Source organism: Heptranchias perlo, chromosome 33 (assembly GCF_035084215.1).
Source record: "Heptranchias perlo isolate sHepPer1 chromosome 33, sHepPer1.hap1, whole genome shotgun sequence".
NCBI classification, from domain to species: Eukaryota; Metazoa; Chordata; class Chondrichthyes; order Hexanchiformes; family Hexanchidae; genus Heptranchias; species Heptranchias perlo.
The window spans coordinates 1,079,555-1,100,168 of record NC_090357.1 but is presented as its reverse complement, the minus strand read 5'-3'; the positions used below and the strand labels follow the sequence as shown (position 1 = coordinate 1,100,168).

The window sequence follows — 20,614 nt, the reverse complement described above, 5'->3', positions numbered from 1 at the left end:
ACTCAAGAAGCTCGACACCACCCAGGACAAAGCAGCCCGCTTGATTGGCACCCCATCCACCACCCTAAACATTCACTCCCTTCACCACCGGTGCACTGTGGCTGCAGTGTGTACCATCCACAGGATGCACTGCAGCAACTCGCCAAGGCTTCTTCGACAGCACCTCCCAAACCCGCGACCTCTACCATCTGGAAGGACAAGAGCAGCAGGTACATGGGAACAACACCACCTGCACGTTCCCCTCCAAGTCACACACCATCCCGACTTGGAAATATATCGCCGTTCCTTCATCGTCGCTGGGTCAAAATCCTGGAACTCGCTCCCTAACAGCACTGTGGGAGAACCTTCACCACACGGACTGCAGCGGTTCAAGAAGGCGGCTCACCACCACCTTCTCAAGGGCAATTAGGGATGGACAATAAATGCCGGCCTTGCCAGCGACGCCAACATCCCATGAACGAATAAAAAAAAAGGCATCAGGGACGCCCTCCAGGCAAGAGGCCATTCTTCACATGTGAACCCAGAAAGCATCTTGATCTGGTCCAGCCCCCCTCATCTGAGCTCAGCCCCTCACCCGAGCCAAGCCCCTTACCCGATTCCCTCACCCGAGCCAAGCCCCTTACCCGAGTCCCTCACCTGAGCACAGCCCCTCCCCTATCTCCTCATCCGAGCCCCTCATCCAAGCTTCTCACCCAATGTCCCCACATATTTTGTAGCAGGGGACCCTGGATAGAGACCAGGAGTGGGAATTCTGGCTGATTTGTCTCCTCCCTGACCCATGGGCTGTGAGACCGATTGCTGATACTCTCTCTGAGGTCAGCGACATAAGTACAGTCCAGGAATCGAACCTGGGATCTCAGGGCCAGATTGAAAGGCACTTTTAGCCATATGGCAATTGTCACTCTCAGGTTAGAACTGAAAACAAATGACCTGCAGCTTGAGAAGGGCTGGCCTCCCCCTGCCTTCTCCCCACTCTGCAACATTCCCTGAGGAAACTACCAGGCAATGGCCAGACAGCGGGGAGGCATCTCAGGTTGGAGAGAGTTGCGGAGGGTTGATTGCCGATTGTGTGCTTTCCTTGTTCAACTGGGGATGGGAAATAGGGAAAACAGAAAACAAAAGTGAGGATTATCACCGTACCCAGCTCACCTTAAACTGTGTGCAGATAGAAACAGAACTAACGTTTCAGGGCGATGAGCTTTCATCTTAAATCGCACTAATGCTGCTTGAAGCAGTATCTCTCCTTCTTTTCACGGACCCCACCGAACGCAATCCACTGGGACAGAGCTGAGCCAGGCTGTGCTGCACTAAACCATATCACTCATGGCTGGGGGAACTGACCCGTTTCCCACAGGTAACCTGGGATATACTCGCAGGCTGCAACAGGCAGGCAAGGACAAGATTAGTGAGTGTGTTTCTGTCGGTGAGTGTGTTTCTGTCGGTGAGTGTGTTTGTCGGTGAGTGTGTGTTTGTCGGTGAGTGTGTTTCTGTCGGTGAGTGTGTTTCTGTCGGTGAGTGTGTTTGTCGGTGAGTGTGTGTTTGTCGGTGAGTGTGTTTCTGTTGGTGAGTGTGTATTTGTTGGTGAGTGTGTTTCTATCGGTGAGTGTGTCTGTCGGTGAGTGTGTCTGTCGGTGAGTGTGTTTCTATCGGTGAGTGTGTTTCTGTCGGTGAGTGTGTTTGTCGGTGAGTGTGTTTCTGTCGGTGAGTGTGTTTCTGTTGGTGAGTGTGTTTGTCGGTGAGTGTGTTTCTGATGGTGAGTGTGTATTTGTCGGTGAGTGTGTTTCTGTCGGTGAGTGTGTTTCTGTTGGTGAGTGTGTTTGTCGGTGAGTGTATTTGTCGGTGAGTGTGTTTCTGATGTTGAGTGTGTTTCTGTCGGTGAGTGTGTCTGTCGGTGAGTGTGTTTCTGTCGGTGAGTGTGTCTGTCGGTGAGTGTGTTTCTGTTGGTGAGTGTGTTTCTGTCGGTGAGTGTGTCTGTCGGTGAGTGTGTTTCTGTCGGTGAGTGTGTCTGTCGGTGAGTGTGTTTGTCGGTGAGTGTGTTTCTGTCGGTGAGTGTGTCTGTCGGTGAGTGTGTTTGTCGGTGAGTGTGTTTCTGTCGGTGAGTGTGTTTCTGTCGGTGAGTGTGTTTGTCGGTGAGTGTGTGTTTGTCGGTGAGTGTGTGTTTGTCGGTGAGTGTGTTTCTGTTGGTGAGTGTGTATTTGTTGGTGAGTGTGTTTCTATCGGTGAGTGTGTCTGTCGGTGAGTGTGTCTGTCGGTGAGTGTGTTTCTATCGGTGAGTGTGTTTCTGTCGGTGAGTGTGTTTGTCGGTGAGTGTGTTTCTGTCGGTGAGTGTGTTTCTGTTGGTGAGTGTGTTTGTCGGTGAGTGTGTTTCTGATGGTGAGTGTGTATTTGTCGGTGAGTGTGTTTCTGTCGGTGAGTGTGTTTCTGTTGGTGAGTGTGTTTGTCGGTGAGTGTATTTGTCGGTGAGTGTGTTTCTGATGTTGAGTGTGTTTCTGTCGGTGAGTGTGTCTGTCGGTGAGTGTGTTTCTGTCGGTGAGTGTGTCTGTCGGTGAGTGTGTTTCTGTTGGTGAGTGTGTTTCTGTCGGTGAGTGTGTCTGTCGGTGAGTGTGTTTCTGTCGGTGAGTGTGTCTGTCGGTGAGTGTGTTTGTCGGTGAGTGTGTTTCTGTCGGTGAGTGTGTCTGTCGGTGAGTGTGTTTCTGTCGGTGAGTGTGTGTCTGTCGGTGAGTGTGTGTTTGTCGGTGAGTGTGTTTCTGTCGGTGAGTGTGTTTCTGTCGGTGAGTGTGTTTCTGATGGTGAGTGTGTTTGTCGGTGAGTGTGTTTCTGTCGGTGAGTGTGTTTCTGATGGTGAGTGTGTTTGTCGGTGAGTGTGTCTGTCGGTGAGTGTGTTTCTGTCGGTGAGTGTGTGTCTGTCGGTGAGTGTGTGTTTGTCGGTGAGTGTGTTTCTGTCGGTGAGTGTGTTTCTGTCGGTGAGTGTGTTTCTGATGGTGAGTGTGTTTGTCGGTGAGTGTGTTTCTGTCGGTGAGTGTGTTTCTGATGGTGAGTGTGTTTGTCGGTGAGTGTGTCTGTCGGTGAGTGTGTTTCTGTCGGTGAGTGTGTTTCTGTCGGTGAGTGTGTCTCTTGGTGAGTGTGTTTCTGTCGGTGAGTGTGTCTGTCGGTGAGTGTGTTTCCGTCGGTGAGTGTGTTTCTGATGGTGAGTGTGTTTGTCGGTGAGTGTGTTTCTGTCGGTGAGTGTGTTTCTGTCGGTGAGTGTGTTTCTGATGGTGAGTGTGTTTGTCGGTGAGTGTGTTTCTGTCGGTGAGTGTGTTTCTGTCGGTGAGTGTGTTTCTGATGGTGAGTGTGTTTGTCGGTGAGTGTGTTTCTGTCGGTGAGTGTGTCTGTCGGTGAGTGTGTTTCTGTCGGTGAGTGTGTTTCTGTCGGTGAGTGTGTTTCTGTTGGTGAGTGTGTCTCTTGGTGAGTGTGTTTCTGTCGGTGAGTGTGTCTGTCGGTGAGTGTGTTTCTGTCGGTGAGTGTGTTTGTCGGTGAGTGTGTCTCTCGGTGAGTGTGTTTCTGTTGGTGAGTGTGTTTCTGTCGGTGAGTGTGTCTGTCGGTGAGTGTGTTTCTGTCGGTGAGTGTGTCTGTCGGTGAGTGTGTTTCTGTCGGTGAGTGTGTTTGTCGGTGAGTGTGTCTCTCGGTGAGTGTGTTTCTGTTGGTGAGTGTGTTTCTGTCGGTGAGTGTGTTTGTCGGTGAGTGTGTCTCTCGGTGAGTGTGTTTCTGTCGGTGAGTGTGTTTCTGTCGGTGAGTGTGTCTGTCGGTGAGTGTGTTTCTGTCGGTGAGTGTGTTTGTCGGTGAGTGTGTCTCTCGGTGAGTGTGTTTCTGTTGGTGAGTGTGTTTCTGTCGGTGAGTGTGTCTGTCAGTGAGTGTGTTTCTGTCGGTGAGTGTGTTTCTGTCGGTGAGTGTGTCTGTCGGTGAGTGTGTTTCTGTCGGTGAGTGTGTTTCTGTCGGTGAGTGTGTTTGTCGGTGAGTGTGTCTCTCGGTGAGTGTGTTTCTGTCGGTGAGTGTGTTTCTGTCGGTGAGTGTGTCTGTCGGTGAGTGTGTTTCTGTCGGTGAGTGTGTCTGTCGGTGAGTGTGTTTCTGTCGGTGAGTGTGTTTCTGTCGGTGAGTGTGTTTCTGTCGGTGAGTGTGTCTGTTGGTGAGTGTGTTTCTGTCGGTGAGTGTGTCTGTCGGTGAGTGTGTTTGTCGGTGAGTGTGTTTCTGTCGGTGAGTGTGTCTGTCGGTGAGTGTGTTTGTCGGTGAGTGTGTTTGTCGGTGAGTGTGTTTCTGTCGGTGAGTGTGTTTCTGTCGGTGAGTATGTTTCTGTCGGTGAGTGTGTTTCTGTTGGTGAGTGTGTTTGTCGGTGAGTGTTTCTGTCGGTGAGTGTGTTTCTGTCGGTGAGTGTGTTTCTGTCGGTGAGTGTGTTTGTCGGTGAGTGTGTTTCTGTCGGTGAGTGTGTTTCTATCGGTGAGTGTGTTTGTCGGTGAGTGTGTTTCTGTCGGTGAGTGTGTTTGTCGGTGAGTGTGTTTCTGTCGGTGAGTGTGTCTCTCGGTGAGTGTGTCTGTTGGTGAGTGTGTTTGTCGGTGAGTGTGTTTCTGTCGGTGAGTGTGTTTGTCGGTGAGTGTGTTTCTGTCGGTGAGTGTGTTTGTCGGTGAGTGTGTTTCTGTCGGTGAGTGTGTATTTGTCGGTGAGTGTGTCTCTTGGTGAGTGTGTCTGTCGGTGAGTGTGTTTGTCGGTGAGTGTGTTTCTGTCGGTGAGTGTGCTTCTGTCGGTGAGTGTGTTTCTGTCGGTGAGTGTGTATTTGTCGGTGAGTGTGTCTCTTGGTGAGTGTGTTTGTCGGTGAGTGTGTTTGTCGGTGAGTGTGTCTGTCGGTGAGTGTGTCTGTTGGTGAGTGTGTTTGTCGGTGAGTGTGTCTGTCGGTGAGTGTGTCTGTCGGTGAGTGTGTCTGTCGGTGAGTGTGTTTCTGTCGGTGAGTGTGTCTGTCGGTGAGTGTGTCTGTCGGTGAGTGTGTTTGTCGGTGAGTGTGTTTCTGTCGGTGAGTGTGTTTGTCGGTGAGTGTGTTTCTGTCGGTGAGTGTGTCTCTCGGTGAGTGTGTCTGTTGGTGAGTGTGTTTGTCGGTGAGTGTGTTTCTGTCGGTGAGTGTGTTTGTCGGTGAGTGTGTTTCTGTCGGTGAGTGTGTTTGTCGGTGAGTGTGTTTCTGTCGGTGAGTGTGTATTTGTCGGTGAGTGTGTCTCTTGGTGAGTGTGTCTGTCGGTGAGTGTGTTTGTCGGTGAGTGTGTTTCTGTCGGTGAGTGTGCTTCTGTCGGTGAGTGTGTTTCTGTCGGTGAGTGTGTATTTGTCGGTGAGTGTGTCTCTTGGTGAGTGTGTCTGTTGGTGAGTGTGTTTGTCGGTGAGTGTGTTTGTCGGTGAGTGTGTCTGTTGGTGAGTGTGTCTGTCGGTGAGTGTGTCTGTCGGTGAGTGTGTTTGTCGGTGAGTGTGTTTCTGTCGGTGAGTGTGTCTGTCGGTGAGTGTGTTTGTCGGTGAGTGTGTTTCTGTCGGTGAGTGTGTCTGTCGGTGAGTGTGTCTGTCGGTGAGTGTGTTTGTCGGTGAGTGTGTTTGTCGGTGAGTGTGTTTCTGTCGGTGAGTGTGTCTGTCGGTGAGTGTGTCTGTCGGTGAGTGTGTCTGTCGGTGAGTGTGTTTGTCGGTGAGTGTGTCTGTCGGTGAGTGTGTTTGTCGGTGAGTGTGTTTCTGTCGGTGAGTGTGTCTTTCGGTGAGTGTGTTTGTCGGTGAGTGTGTCTGTCGGTGAGTGTGTTTCTGTCGGTGAGTGTGTTTGTCGGTGAGTGTGTCTGTCGGTGAGTGTGTCTGTCGGTGAGTGTGTCTGTCGGTGAGTGTGTCTGTTGGTGAGTGTGTTTCTGTCGGTGAGTGTGTCTGTCGGTGAGTGTGTCTGTCGGTGAGTGTGTCTGTCGGTGAGTGTGTCTGTCGGAGAGTGTGTTTGTCGGTGAGTGTGTTTGTCGGTGAGTGTGTCTGTCGGTGAGTGTGTCTGTCGGTGAGTGTGTTTCTGTCGGTGAGTGTGTCTGTCGGTGAGTGTGTTTGTCGGTGAGTGTGTCTGTCGGTGAGTGTGTCTGTCGGTGAGTGTGTTTCTGTCGGTGAGTGTGTTTGTCGGTGAGTGTGTCTGTCGGTGAGTGTGTCTGTCGGTGAGTGTGTTTGTCGGTGAGTGTGTCTGTCGGTGAGTGTGTCTGTCGGTGAGTGTGTCTGTCGGTGAGTGTGTCTGTCGGTGAGTGTGTCTGTCGGTGAGTGTGTTTCTGTCGGTGAGTGTGTTGCTCCGGTCTCCCAGCCTGGTCCTTTTCCCCAAGGAGCAGGTTTACCTGCCGCGTACTTGCAGATAAAGTTGTTCTTCATGTTGCATCGGTCGTCGTTCCACTGGTATAGGTACGGCCCGCCAATGCCCGAGGAAGCAGAGGGCTGGTGATACATCACCACACACACCTCACTGCCACACGACGGCTCATCCACATACCAGTTTCTGAAAGAGACGAGAAAGGCCAGACTGTGACAACCCAGCAAACGGCCAACAATAGGAAGACTTAGAAATCAGACTGACTCCCCGCGTTGATGGATCCTACACTCGCGGGCTTTTAACCCCTGCCCCGGTGATTATTCCTGGACAACAGTTCCTTGCTCCATTGGCAGCCTGGATTGGGTTTGCTCTGTGATCAGTGGTTTAGTTTCCCTGAGGGAGGACTGGGGAACATCCAGGTCTGTTGATGTCCAACATCCAAAGATGGGCGCAGTGAGCAGGAGAAACTCAGAAAACAAACGTGAGTAAAATTGACTGTCTGTCAAAGACGGAATCTTCAGTTAAAAGCCACTCAGTCGAAGAAGGCTCACCACCACCTTCTCAGGGCAACTCGGGACGGACAATGGATTCCGGCCTTGCCAGCAACGCCCACAGCCCGAGAATGAATAAAATAGAGTATTGCATATCTGTGAAACCCAGGGGAGGGCGAATGGGGGGTGAGGATGCTGATGGGGGTGAGGATGCTACCAGACCCGGGGGCACCAGGCTGGACTGCTGCCTACCTAAACTTGGCATCACTCCCGTCCAACCACTCGTACAAGCCGGGACAGGCCACCGAGCTCTCGTTACTGCTCTCTCTCCGCCAGAGTCCGATCCAGAAATCACCATCGCCTGCAGACAAGCCTTGTATCAGTTTCTCGATGAGCTGCTGCTCGTTCATTGACTCGATGCTGAGCAGGTGCCCCCCATCGCTCCGACACGCACTCCGCGCCTCCTCGAAACCCAACCTGCGCGACACGTCTTGGAAGTAGGCGATTTTGTAACACGGGCGCTCGACTCCTCTGCGGCACACGGTCTGACCTGTGGTTAAACGGACAGAGATGGTGAAAGGGTGCTTCTAAACCCAACAACAATATCTTGCATTTATATTGCATCTTTAATGTAGTAAAACGTCCCAAGGCGATTCACAGGAGCGATTACCAAACAAAATTTGACACCGAGCCACATAAGGAGATATTAGGACAGGTGACCAAAAGCTTGGTCAAAGAGGTAGGTTTTAAGGAGCGTCTTAAAGGAGGAGAGAGAGGCGGAGAGGTTTAGGGAGGGAATTCCAGAGCTTAGAGCCCAGGCAGCTGAAGGCACGGCCACCAATGGTGGAGCGATTAAAATCAGGGTTGTGCAAGAGGCCAGAATTGGAGGAGCGCAGAGATCTCGGAGGGTTGTGGGGCTGGAGGAGGTTACAGAGATAGGGAGGGGCGAGGACATGGAGGGATTTGAAAACAAGGATGAGAATTTTAAAATCGAGGCGTTGCCGGACCGGGAGCCAATGTAGGTCAGCGAGCACAGGGGGTGATGGGTGAACGGGACTCGGTGCGAGTTAGGATACAAACAGCAGAGTTTTGGATGAGCTCAAGTTTATGGAGGGTGGAAGGTGGGAGGCCGGCCAGGAGAGCATCAGACACTCCCAGGGCAGGTACAGCATGGGTTAGATCCAGAGAAAAGCTCCCTCTTTACTGGTCAATCATTATGCCTTAAACCCAAGCTCCGGGGACTATTTTTGCCTGAATTGAATTAGTTTGGATCGGGCGCAGTTCCAGTGACGTCCTGTTGGTGCCACTGTGGGTCAGTAAATGGAATAATCGTTGGCAGCGCCGCCAGCAGGAACACGATGGTATCGCAGTCACAGTTTTACTATTTTGTTGTCACTAAATTTAAGCATTTTTTTTGGGTTAAATTTTAAAAGTCTTTAAATCTATGGACAAACATGTTTATAGCATCTGCCATACAGCCTATAGGCATCACCAAGGGATAGCAGGACACACAATCTGTCCCATTTGGTCAAACCAAATTAGCAATAATACTGTGGGGGATGAATTCCTGGAGTGTGTACATGATGGTTTTCTAGACCAATACGTTGAGGAACCAACTAGAGAACAGGCGATCCTAGACTGGGGATTGTGCAATGAGAAAGGATTAATTAACAATCTTGTTGTGCGGGGTCCCTTAGGGAAGAGCGACCATAACATGATAGAATTCCTCATTAAGATGGAGAGTGAAATAGTTGAATCCGAAACTAGGGTCCTGAATCTAAATAAAGGAAATTATGAAAGTATGAGGTGCGAGTTGGCTATGATAGATTGGGGAACTTTACCAAAAGGGATGACAGTGGATAGGCAATGGCTAAAATTTAAAGAACGTGTGCAGGAATTACAACAATTATTCATTCCTGTCTGGCGCAAAAATAAAACAGGAAAGGTGGCTCAACCGTGGCTCACAAAAGAAATTAGGGATTGTATTAGATCCAAAAAGGAGACATATAAAATTGCCAGGAAAAGCGGCAAGCCTGAGGATTGGGAGCAGTTCAGAATTCAGCAAAGGAGGACAAAGAGATTGATTAAGAGGGAAAAAATAGAGTATGAGAGTAAACTAGCAGGGAACATAAAAACTGACTGTAAAAACTTCTATAAATATGTCAAGAGAAAAAAATTAGTGAAGACAAATGAAGGTCCCTTACAGTCCGAAATGGGGGAAATTATAATGGGGAACAAAGAAATGGCAGAACAATTAAACACATACTTTGCTTCCGTCTTCACAAAGGAGGTCACAAAAACCTCCCAGAAATGTTAGGGAAGCAAGGGTCTCGTGAGAGGGAGGAACTGAAGGAAACCAGTATTAGTAAAAAAAAAGTGCTCGGGAAATTAATGGGGCTAAAGGCTGACAAATCCCCAGGGCCTGATAATCTACATCCCAGAGTAATAAAGGAAGTGGCCCTGGAAATAGTGGATGCATTGGTGATCATCTTCCAAAATTCTATAGACTCTGGAACAGTTCCTACAGATTGGAGAGTGGCAAATGTAACCCCACTATTTAAAAAAGGAGGGAGAGAAAAAACAGGGAATTACAGACCAGTTAGCCTAACATCAGTAGTGGGGAGAATGCTAGAGTCTATTATAAAATATGTGATATCAGAACACTTGGAGGCATTAATGGGATTGGACAAAGTCAGCATGGGTTTATGAAAGGGAAATCATGCTTAACAAATCTACTAGAGTTTTTTGAGGATGTAACCAGTAGAAAGATAGGGGAGAACCAATGGATGTGGTGTACTTGGATTTTCAGAAGGCTTTTGATAAGGTCCCACACAAGAGGTTAGTGTGCAAAATTAAAGCACATGGGATTGGGGGGAATATACTGGCATGGATTGAGAATTGGTTGACAGACAGGAAACAGGGAGTAGGAATAAATGGGTCTTTTTCAGGGTGGCAGGCAGTGACTAGTGGGGTACCACAGGGATCAGTGCTTGGGCCCCAGCTATTCACAATATATATCAATGATTTGGATGGGGGAACTAAATGTAACATTTCCAAGTTTGAAGACGACACAAAGCTGGGGTGGAATGTGAGCTGTGAGGAGGATGCAAAGAGGCTCCAATGTGATTTAGACAAGTTGGGTGAGTGGGCAAGAACATGGTAGATGCAGTATAACGTGGATAAATGTGAGGTTATCCACTTTGGTTGTAAAAACAGAAAGGCAGATTATTATCTGAATGGTGATAGATTGGGAAAAGGGGAGGTGCAACGAGACCTGGGTGTCCTTGTACACCAGTCGCTGAAAGCGAGCATTCAGGTGCAGCAAGCAGTTAGGAAGGCGAATGATATGTTGGCCTTCATTGCAAGAGGATTTGAGTACAGAGCAGGGATGTCTTACTGTAGTTATACAGGGCCTTGGAGAGACCACATCTGGATATTGTGTGCAGTTTTGACCTCCTTATCTGAGAAAGGATGTCCTTGCCATGGAGGGAGTGCAACGAAGGTTTACCAGACTGATTCCTGGGATGGCAGGACTGACGTATGAGGAGAGATTGGGTCGACTAGGTCTATATTCACTAGAGTTTAGAAGAATGGGAGGTGATATCATCAAAACATATAAAATTCTAACAGGACCAGACAGACTAGATGCAGGGAGGATGTTCCCGATGGCTGGGGAGTCCAGAACCAGGGGTCTCAGTCTCCGGATACGGGGAATGCCATTTAGAACCGAGATGAAGAGAAATTTCTTCACTCAGAGGGTGGTGAACCTGTGGAATTCTCTACCACAGAAGGCAGTGGAGGCCAAGTCATTAGATGTATTCAAGAAGGAGATAGATATATTTCATAATGCTAAAGGGATCAAGGGATATGGGGAAAAAGTGGGAACAGGGTTCTGAGTTCGACGATCAGCCATGATCATTTTGAATGGGGGAGCAGGCCCGAAGGGCCGAATGGCCTACTCTTGCTCCTATTTTCTCTGTTTGTTTGTTAACAGACTACAAAGAGGAAGAGATTTTTTTGTATTTCAGTTCACAGAAACAGGCCGTTTGGTCCAGAGTTCATCGTCTGTGTCCTAATCCCATGCCCCTGCCCTTTACCTCCTTTCCTTCACCCACCCCTCTAATCTATTCTTAAATGTTGACATGGTCTCTTCAAACCGTGAATTTCACAGCCTCACAAACCGCTGTGTAAAAAAAAAAGTTTCTCCTGCTCTCTGTCCTAAATCTCTTACATTTCTCTTAATTCTTTTTTGATTGATGGTTCATTGATTTATGTATCGTCAGTTTTACTCCCTGGAGCGGTGAGTGTGTGACGGAGGAAGTATCCTCTCTCACAAGGCTGAGTGAGAAAACAATGCGACAGCCGTGCACTGTTCCTGCCACAACCGCACCATGTGCAAGTGGTGCAAGGAGATTTTGTAATGTGTTTTGACATGATTTTCCTGAAGATGTCCCGTTTAACAACCAACTGCTGTCCCTGATAGAGCTCCAGGTATCGCTCCCTGCCCTTCGAATGGCTCCAGCTCCAGCTCCCCTTTTCTTTTCCCCCACTAAAACCCCCCCTCCCCATTCCGACTCTATCGAATAGTCCCAAGTGTGTGGGCATCGGGAGAGGCCGGGATCGTGCTCAACTGTGATGCCTACCATGGCCAAGTAGCCGGCTGACGCTCACTGTCTGGGCTCAGGAAATAGAGAAGCGGGGTAAAGGGCAGAAAAACAGAAAGAAAATTGACGATATATAAATTAATGAACGATCAATCAATGAAGAATTAATATATCAAAGAAACAAATACACATATTCAGCAGTCCCGAGATCAGCACCGCTCCTGTATCTGCCCTGGTAATTAAATAAAGAAAATTACATTTTAAAATGTAGAAATAGGAGGTGTCAAAGTCAGCGATGGGATTGAGTAAATACATCCTCAGGGGAGCCGGATCGCAGAGCTGGTTCATGGCTTCATCACTGCTGAGATTTGTGGCTGTTCTTTGTATCTGATTCTCTCACATGAACAGACACATGGAGATGAAACAATCTCACCTCATACAATTATCACCAAATTCTGAAGCCATTCTGCACATTCTGAATATTAGCAGCAGTGTAATTTTATTAAATTTTAAAAGAATAATTAAATATAATGTGAAGTCGATCTCCACCATAAAATCCTCACTCAAAATCAAGGGATCAGTCCAATCCCACAACCAGGAACGGGACCCCAGAAATAGGGGGATCAGTCCAATCCCACAACCTGGAACAGGACCCCAGAAATAGGGGGATCAGTCCAATCCCACAACCAGGAACAGGACCCCAGAAATAGGGGGATCAGTCCAATCCCACAACCTGGAACAGGACCCCACAAATAGGGGGATCAGTCCAATCCCACAACCTGGAACAGGACCCCACAAATAGGGGGATCAGTCCAATCCCACAACCTGGAACAGGACCCCAGAAATAGGGGGATCAGTCCAATCCCACAACCTGGAACAGGACCCCAGAAATAGGGGGATCAGTCCAATCCCACAACCTGGAACAGGACCCCAGAAATAGGGGGATCAGTCCAATCCCACAACCTGGAACAGGACCCCACAAATAGGGGGATCAGTCCAATCCCACAACCTGGAACAGGACCCCAGAAATAGGGGGATCAGTCCAATCCCACAACCTGGAACAGGACCCCAGAAATAGGGGGATCAGTCCAATCCCACAACCTGGAACAGGACCCCAGAAATAGGGGGATCAGTCCAATCCCACAACCTGGAACAGGACCCCACAAATAGGGGGATCAGTCCAATCCCACAACCTGGAACGGGACCCCAGAAATAGGGGGATCAGTCCAATCCCACAACCTGGAACAGGACCCCAGAAATAGGGGGATCAGTCTGATACAATACACTGCCTGTGAGGAGATAAACAAATGAAAATGATTGGGTGCTGAAGATTAAATCTCAATGCTTCTCATTCCGATTCTCACATCACAAAAAAAAATCCCAATCCGGATCAAAAGGAAAGTGACACGGGCTGGACATCGCACGCATGGAGTTTGGAGCAAGTGTCTCTGGCTCTGCCCATAAAGCATTTTCTATTTTTATTGATGAAAATTTACATGCTTGGTGTTAAAGTTAAATATTGTTAATGTAACATTAAATAGTTAGAATGCAGCACAATATAGAATCTTTGTGAACAACACACTGCACCGTCTAAGGATTTATCAGTAGTGCGAGATGATGTCATACTGCTCACTACAGTTGTGCAACTGCTGTAGGTACTGGAGCTCGAGGCAAGTAAATGGCTTCAGAGATTAGCAGAAGATTCAAACCTATATACGGCTAAATGTACAATAGTGGGATATGTGATGGACAGCAAATACCAGGGCAGAGACAATAAAAAGAGACTGGGGATAGATTGTGAGATAGGCTGGGCATATTAATGTGATAAATACAGAGTGGTGGATAGATAGTGAGGATGTACCGAGAATAGAGTGAGGACCTGACCCAGGATTAACAGAGTGAGGATATAGGAACAGGAGGAGGCCATTCAGCCCCTCCACCCTGTTCCACCATTCAATTAGATCACGGCTGATCTGTATCTTAACTCCATCTACCCTAAACGAGAATACAAGAAAGTCTAAGACTGGTTTACAGTGCATGTGTGTAAACACACGAAATGCGGTAAAGAAGGTTGGTGAGCTGCAGGTGCAAATAGCCACATGGGATATGATGTGGTGGTGATAACGGAGACCTGGCTCAAAAAAGGGCAGGATTGGGTACTAAATATTCCTGGATACAAGGTGTTCAGGAAAAATAGGGAAGGAAAGAAAGGAGGAGGGGGGTGGCAATATTGATTAAGGAGAATATTGCAGTGCTGGAGAGAGAGGATGTCCTGGAGGGGTCAAGGACAGAATCTATTTGGTTAAAGTTAAGAAATAATAGAGGTGCCATTACACTATTGGGTGTATTCTATAGGCCACCAACTAGTGGGAAGGAGATAGAGGAGCAAATTTGCAGGGAAATTACAGAGAGCTGCAAAAGTCATAGAGTAGTGATAATGGGGGACTTCAACTATCCGAATATAGACTGGGATAGTAATAATACAAGGGGCAAAGAGGGGGAGGAATTTCCGAAATGTGTTCAGGAGAACTTTCTTGACCAGTACATTTCTGGCCCAATGAGGAAGGAGGCATTGCTGGACTTGGTTCTGGGGAATGAGGTGGGCCAAGTGGAGCAAGTGTCAGTGGGAGAACATTTAGGGAACAGTGATCATAGTATCATAAGGTTTAGATTAACTATGGAAAAGGACACAGAGCAATCTAGAGTAAAAATACTTAATTGAAGGAGGGCCAATTTCAGTGGGCTGAGAACAGATCTGGCCTGAGTGAATTGGAATCATAGATTGGCGGGAAAAACTGTAATTGAAGAATGGGCGGCCTTTAAAGAGGAGATGGCTCGGGTACAGTCTAGGTACATTCCCACGAGGGGGAAAGCCAGAGCTCCCTGAATGATGAAAGAGATAGAGAGTAAGATGAAGCAGAAAAAGGGGGCGTATGACAGATGTCAGGTTGTTAATACAAGTGAGAACCAGGCAGAATATAGAAAGTTCAGAGGGGAAGATAAAAAGGAAATAAGAGGGGTAAAGAGAGAGTATGAGAATAGACTGGCAGCTAACATAAAAGGGAATCCAAAAATCTTCTGCAGGCATATAAACAGTAAACGGGTAGAAGGAGGAGGGGTGGGGCCGATTAGGGACCAAAAAGGAGATCTACTCATGGAGGCAGAGGAGATGGCCAAGGTACTAAATGAGGACTTTGCATCGTCTTTACCAAGGAAGAAGATACGGCCAGAGTCACAGTAAAAGAGGAGGTAGTTGAGAGATACTGGATGGGATAAAAATTGATAAAGAGGTACTAGAAAGGCTAGCTGTACTTAAAGTAGATAAGTCACCCGGTCCAGATGGGATGCGTCCTAGGTTGCTGAGGGAAGGGTGGAAATTGCGGAGGTACTGGCCAAAATCTTCCAAACATCCTTAGACACAGAGGTGGAGCCGGAGGACTGGAGAATTGCAAATGTTACACCCTTGTTCCAAAAAGGGTGTAAGGATAAACCCAGCAACTACAGGCCAGTCAGTTTAACCTGTCGGTGGGGAACTTTTAGAAACGATAATCCGGGACAGAATTAACAGTCAGTTGGACAAGTGTGGATTAATAAGCGAAAGCCAGCACGGATTTATTAAAGGCAAATCATGTTTGATTAACTTGATAGAGTTTTTTGATGAGGTAACAGAGAGGGTAGATGAGGGCAATGCGGTTGATGTGGTGTATATGGACTTCCAAAAGGCGTTTGATAAAATGCCAAATAATAGGCTTGACAATAAAATTGCAGCCCATGGAATAAAAGGGGCAGTGGCATCATGGATACAAAAATGGCTAAGTGACAGGAAACAGAGAGTAGTGGTGAACGGTTGTTTTTTGGACTGGAGGGAGGTGTACAGTGGTGTTCCCCAGGGTCAGTGCTGGGACCACTGCTTTTCTTGATATATATTAATGACTTGGACTTGGGTGTACAGGGCACAATTTCAAAATTTGCAGATGACACAAAACTTGGAAGGGTAGTGAACAGTGAGGAGGATAATGATAGACTTCAAGAGGACATAGACAGGCTGGTGGCATGGGCGGACACGTGGCAGATGAAATTTAACGCTGAGAAGTGCAAAGTGATACATTTCGGTAGGAAGAATGAGGAGAGACAATATAAACTAGAGGGTGCAATTCTAAAGGGGTACAGGAACAGAGAGATCTGGGGGTATATGTACACAAATTGTTGAAGGTGGCAGGACAGGTTGAGAAAGCAGTTAAAAAAGTATACGGGATCCTGGGCTTTATAAATAGAGGCACAGAGTACAAAAGTATGGAAGTCATGATGAACCTTTATAAAACACTGGTTCAGCCACAACTGGAGTATTGTGTCCAGTTCTGGGCACCGCACTTCAGGAAAGATGTGAAGGCCTTAGAGAGGGTGCAGAAGAGATTTACTGGAATGGTTCCAGGGATGAGGGACTTCAGTTATGTGGATAGACTGGAGAAGCTGGGGTTGTTCTCCTTGGAGCAGAGACGATTGAGAGGAGATTTGATAGAGGTGTTCAAAATCATGAAGGGTCTAGACAGAGTAGATAGAGAGAAACTGTTCCCATTGGTGGAAGGGTCGCGAAAGAGAGGACACAGATTTAAGGTGATTGGCAAAAGAAGCAAAGGTGACATGAGGAAAAACTTTTTTGCACAGCGAGTGGTTAGGATCTAGAATGCACTGCCCGAGGGGGTTGGTGGAAGCAGGGTCAATTGTGGCTTTCAAAAAGGAATTAGATAGGTACCTGAAGCAGAAAAATTTGCAGGGCTACGGGGAAAGGGCGGGGGAGTGGGATTAGCTGACTAGCTGGATTGCTCTTGCATAGAGCCGGCATAGGCGCGATGGGCCGAATGGCCTCCTTCTGTGCCGTAACCATTCTCTGATTCTATAACTGCCTTGGTTCCATAACCCTTAATACCCTTACCTAACAAAAATCAAACTATTTCAGTTTTTTAATTTTCATTGACCCCCAGTCTCAACAGCTTTTTGGGGGAGAGAGTTCCAGATTTCCACTCCCCTTTGTGTGAAGAAATGCTTCCTGACATCACCCCTGAACGGCCGAGCTCCAATTTTAAGGTTATGCCCCCTTGTTCTGTGCTGTCCTACCAGAGGAAATAGTTTCTCTCTCTCTACCCTATCAAATCCTTTAATCATCTTAAACACCTCAATTACATCACCCCTTAATCTCTATACTCGAGGGAATACAAGCCCAGTCTGTGAAACCTGTCCTCATAATTTAACCCTTTTAGCCCAGGTACATATTGAGGAGTTACACTGAGTTACATCAAGTCTATAGTAGAGAAACAGGCCATTCGGCCCAACTGGTCTATCCCGGTGTTTATGCTCCACACGAGCCTCCTCCCTCCCTACCTCATCTCACCCTATCACCATATCCTTCTATTCCTTTCTCCCTCATGTGTTTATCGAGCTTCCCTTTAAATCCATCTACACTATTCACCTCAACTACTCCTTGTGGGAGTGAGTTCCACATTCTCACCGCTCTCTGGGTAAAGACTTTTTATCTGAATTCCCTGTTGGATTTATTAGTGACTATTTTATATTTATGACCTCTAGTTTTGGACTCCCCACAAGTAGAAATCTATCAAACCCTTTCATTATCTTAAAGACCTCTCTCAGTCTTCTCTTTTCTAGAGAAAAGAGCCCCAGCCTGTTCAGTCTTTCCTGATAGTTATAACCTCTCAGTTCTAGTATCATCCTTGTGAATCTTTTTTGCACCTTCTCCATTGCCTCTATAACCTTTATATAATATGGAGACCATATTTTATAATATGGAGGATAGATAGGTAGACAGAGAGACAGACAGACAGCACTGACTACAGTGAAAATGTCCTCACTCATCAGTCCCTTGACAGCTTTCATCATTCTCTGGGTTAATGGGATTGCTGTTTCACTGAGTGCGAGTGACTGGTTTTACTGGCGATGGATGAATGGAGATCAGAGGGCGATGGATTGAGGCAGAGCTGATGATATTCGCCTGTCCCCCTCTAATGCCCAACCTTCTCACTCACATTCCACATTTTTTTTAGAAAAACGCAAGAATTGCAGAAATTAAAACAAACTATTAAATAACTCAATGAAAGTAAGTTTGTATCCCTGATTAGTTTTTGACTTTTTTTTCAACACTCTGTAAGGGACCGAGTCTAACGGTAATTATCATTATTTAAACACACCACTAATTTATGAAATTTTCGTTTTTTTAATCTGATTTTCTTGTTTATTTGATAAATTGAAGCCGCCCAGAGGGAAGGAAACAGGAACTGAAAATCCACCCGAATCTCAAACACACTGAAGTTTCTGCCTGAATGTTTACCCCAACAACCCTCAGAATGTCAGAATAAAACCTTTCTCGCACCCAAGAAGTTAATTATTCCCAGAAAGACAATAATCAATCTGGACTTTTGTTACTTGTTGTGATTCTCTCTCTGACTCACCGCTCAGTAGTTTGGAGCCGTGGCCGGAGTGCAGGCAGACAGCGATCACCATCAATACTGTCCTGGGCTCCATGTTCCCAGTGCATCGCCTCAAGACCCGGGGGCAAGAAGCAGATCAGCGGCCGGGCCAGCTCCGGGCACCCAGTCTCTCCATACCGCGTCCACCGGGAAGGGCAGTAAATCCGTGTAGGAAGCCGGCAGTACTCGGGAGGGCTGGAGAATCTCTCCCTCTCTCTGTGTATCTGCGCCTCTCTCTATCTGTCTGTGTGTCTGACTGTCTCTGTCTGTATTTCTCTCTCTGACTATCTCTCTCTCTGTCTCTCTCTGAGTCCCTCTCTCTCTGACTATCTCTGAGTCCCCCCTCTCTCTGTCACTCTCGCTGACTCTCTCTCTGACTATCTCTGTCTCTCTCTCTGTCACTCTCTCTCTGACTATCTCCCTCTCTCTCTCTCTGACTCTCTCTGTCTCTGACTCTATCTCTGACTCTGTCTCTCTCTATCTCTCTCTGACTATCTCTCTCTCTCTCTGACTATCTCTGTCTCTCTCTGACTATTTCTGTCTCTCTCTGACTATCTCTATCTCTCTGACTGTCTCTCTCTCTGACTATCTCTGTCTCTCTCTGACTATCTCTATCTCTCTGACTGTCTCTCTCTCTGACTATCTCTGTCTCTCTCTGACTATCTCTATCTCTCTCTCTCTGGCTCTCTCTCTCTGACTATCTCTGTCTCTCTATCTCTCTCTCTGACTATCTCTATCTCTCTCTGACTATCTCTCTCTCTCTGACTATTTCTCTATCTCTCTCTGACTATCTCTATCTCTCTCCGTCTCTCTCTCTGACTATCTATCTCTCTCTCGATCTATCTCTCTCTCTCTCCGTCTCTCTCTCTCTCTCTATCTCGGGTGCAGAGGTACTGCAGGAAGTTAGAGCCACTCTTGAACATCAGCACTTTATAACCAGCTCAGAGAGAACAGCAGAGGGAGTCTGATCAATAAACCAATTAACCAAAGAACAGTGTGGGAAAAAAACGGTGAAACATTTAAATCCAGTCTCCAGGCATTAAACTTGTTAATTTCTAGAGGTTCAAATCTGTCAACATCTGGATAAAGGAGAAAAGTAGCAAAGATTCAGAATCAGGTTCCAAGGTAACAAAAAAAGCAAAAAGAATAATGATATACTTTATGTCGTGGAAACGACCGTGTGATATTAGTGTACGAAAACTTTGGGTATCTTACAATGACAATACTTTGTCAGCTAGCGATGGGCAATAAATGCCGGCCTCGCCAGCGACGCCCACATCCCATGAACGAATTTTTAAAAAAGCTAGACTGTTTAAAATAAATGGTTAACGTTTTCTTTAAATAACAAAGTAATGTGGTGAGAACTCATTAAACATTTATAGACTAGTATTACACATACGTTTCTGGGCTAATAATCTTAACACTTTTAACACTGAGACAGTTAGTATGGTTATAAGGACATAACCATTGAGGTGTCTAAAATTATAAAGGGTTTTGATAGAGTAAATAAGGAGAAACTGTTTCCAGTGGCAGGAGGGTCAGTAACCAGAGGGGACAGGTTTACTATAATTGGCAAAAAAAAAGAGGGGAGATGAGGAGAATTTTTTTTACGCAGCGAGTTGTTATGATCTGGAATGCGCTGCCTTGCAGATTCAATAATAACTTTCAAAACTTCCAATTGTCACACCCTTAATGCCACTCCGGTTCAGGTAAATTAACGCAATCATATATCGCCATTCCTTCATCGTCGCTGGGTCAAAATGCTGGAACTCCCTCCTTAACAGCACTGAGGGAGAACCTTCAACCTGCAATGGTTCATGAAGGCGGCTCACCACCACCTTCTCAAGGGCAACTAGGGATGGGCAATAAATGTCGGCCTTGCCAGTGATGCCTACATCCCAAGAATGAAAAAATTGAGTGTGCAGAGTACTGGCTCAGCACCACACTGGGCCATGCATTCACCAACTGAACCATTGGGACAGCATCTAATTTAACTTATTCTGCGCTAGAAACCCAGGGAAATTATTTTAGTGGACTTTATAGAATCATAGAATCTTACAGCTCAGAAGGAGGCCATTCGGCCCATATTGCCTGTGCCAGCTCTTTGAAAGAGCTTTCCAATTAGTCCCGCTACCCCCGTTCTTATAGAATCATAGAATTTTACATTCTATGATACTTGGGAGACTATTCAGTAATAAAGTGCTGCATGTAGAACCTATCACAGTCCAGTTACAGGGAGTCACTGAAAGGGTTAATTTCTCAAACATGTCATTTTGCCTCTCCTCGTGAATGCTGGAGTATTTTTTTTCACATCTTCATTTTGTTCTGTTTCTTTTATTTTTGCGTCACTCGCGATGCAGTCCAGTCGGGTTTTAATTCCCTTCCGACCAACGGTTAAAATAAACACCGTTCTTCCTGCAGGAGCTGAGGGAAAAGGCCAACTCATATATAACAAGGCAGCACTGTTTAATGTCAGCTTCAGACCAGGCAGTGAGGGAAGTGAACAAGGAGAAAATCAGTAGATTTGGCACTGTCAATGAGTCAGGTCATATTTAATGCGAGGAAGCATTGAACGACATGTCCAGGGAGAAACGCTGTAACCCCCTGGGGTCAACCAAGAGGTCTGTTAAAGTTCCGAGACCCCCCCCCCCACCACCATCCGAGGAATCTTGAATGTCAAACCTCACCAGCCTCACAGATTTTTAACCCTCCCCTCAC

General features: G+C 46.9%; 1 protein-coding gene across 4 annotated transcripts in view; it reads right to left on the bottom strand.

The window, feature by feature from the left end:
• The window catches only part of layna (layilin a), a 28,868-nt gene extending 9,900 nt beyond the window's left edge, over window positions 1–18,968 (bottom strand). Inside the window, exons 1-3 of one of the 4 annotated variants that reach the window (XM_067970830.1) lie at window positions 17,879–18,968; window positions 7,066–7,363; window positions 6,362–6,508 (exon numbers count right to left, since the gene is read on the bottom strand). In XM_067970830.1, the coding sequence (XP_067826931.1) occupies window positions 6,362–6,508; window positions 7,066–7,363; window positions 17,879–17,951 (518 nt within the window). In that variant the 5' untranslated portion in view covers window positions 17,952–18,968. Of the gene's footprint in view, window positions 1–6,350; window positions 6,509–7,065; window positions 7,364–17,878 lie in introns of all 4 variants that reach the window. The other 3 variants (XM_067970829.1, XM_067970832.1, XM_067970831.1) reach the window with 3 other exon arrangements.
• Window positions 18,969–20,614: the final 1,646 nt, after the last annotated feature.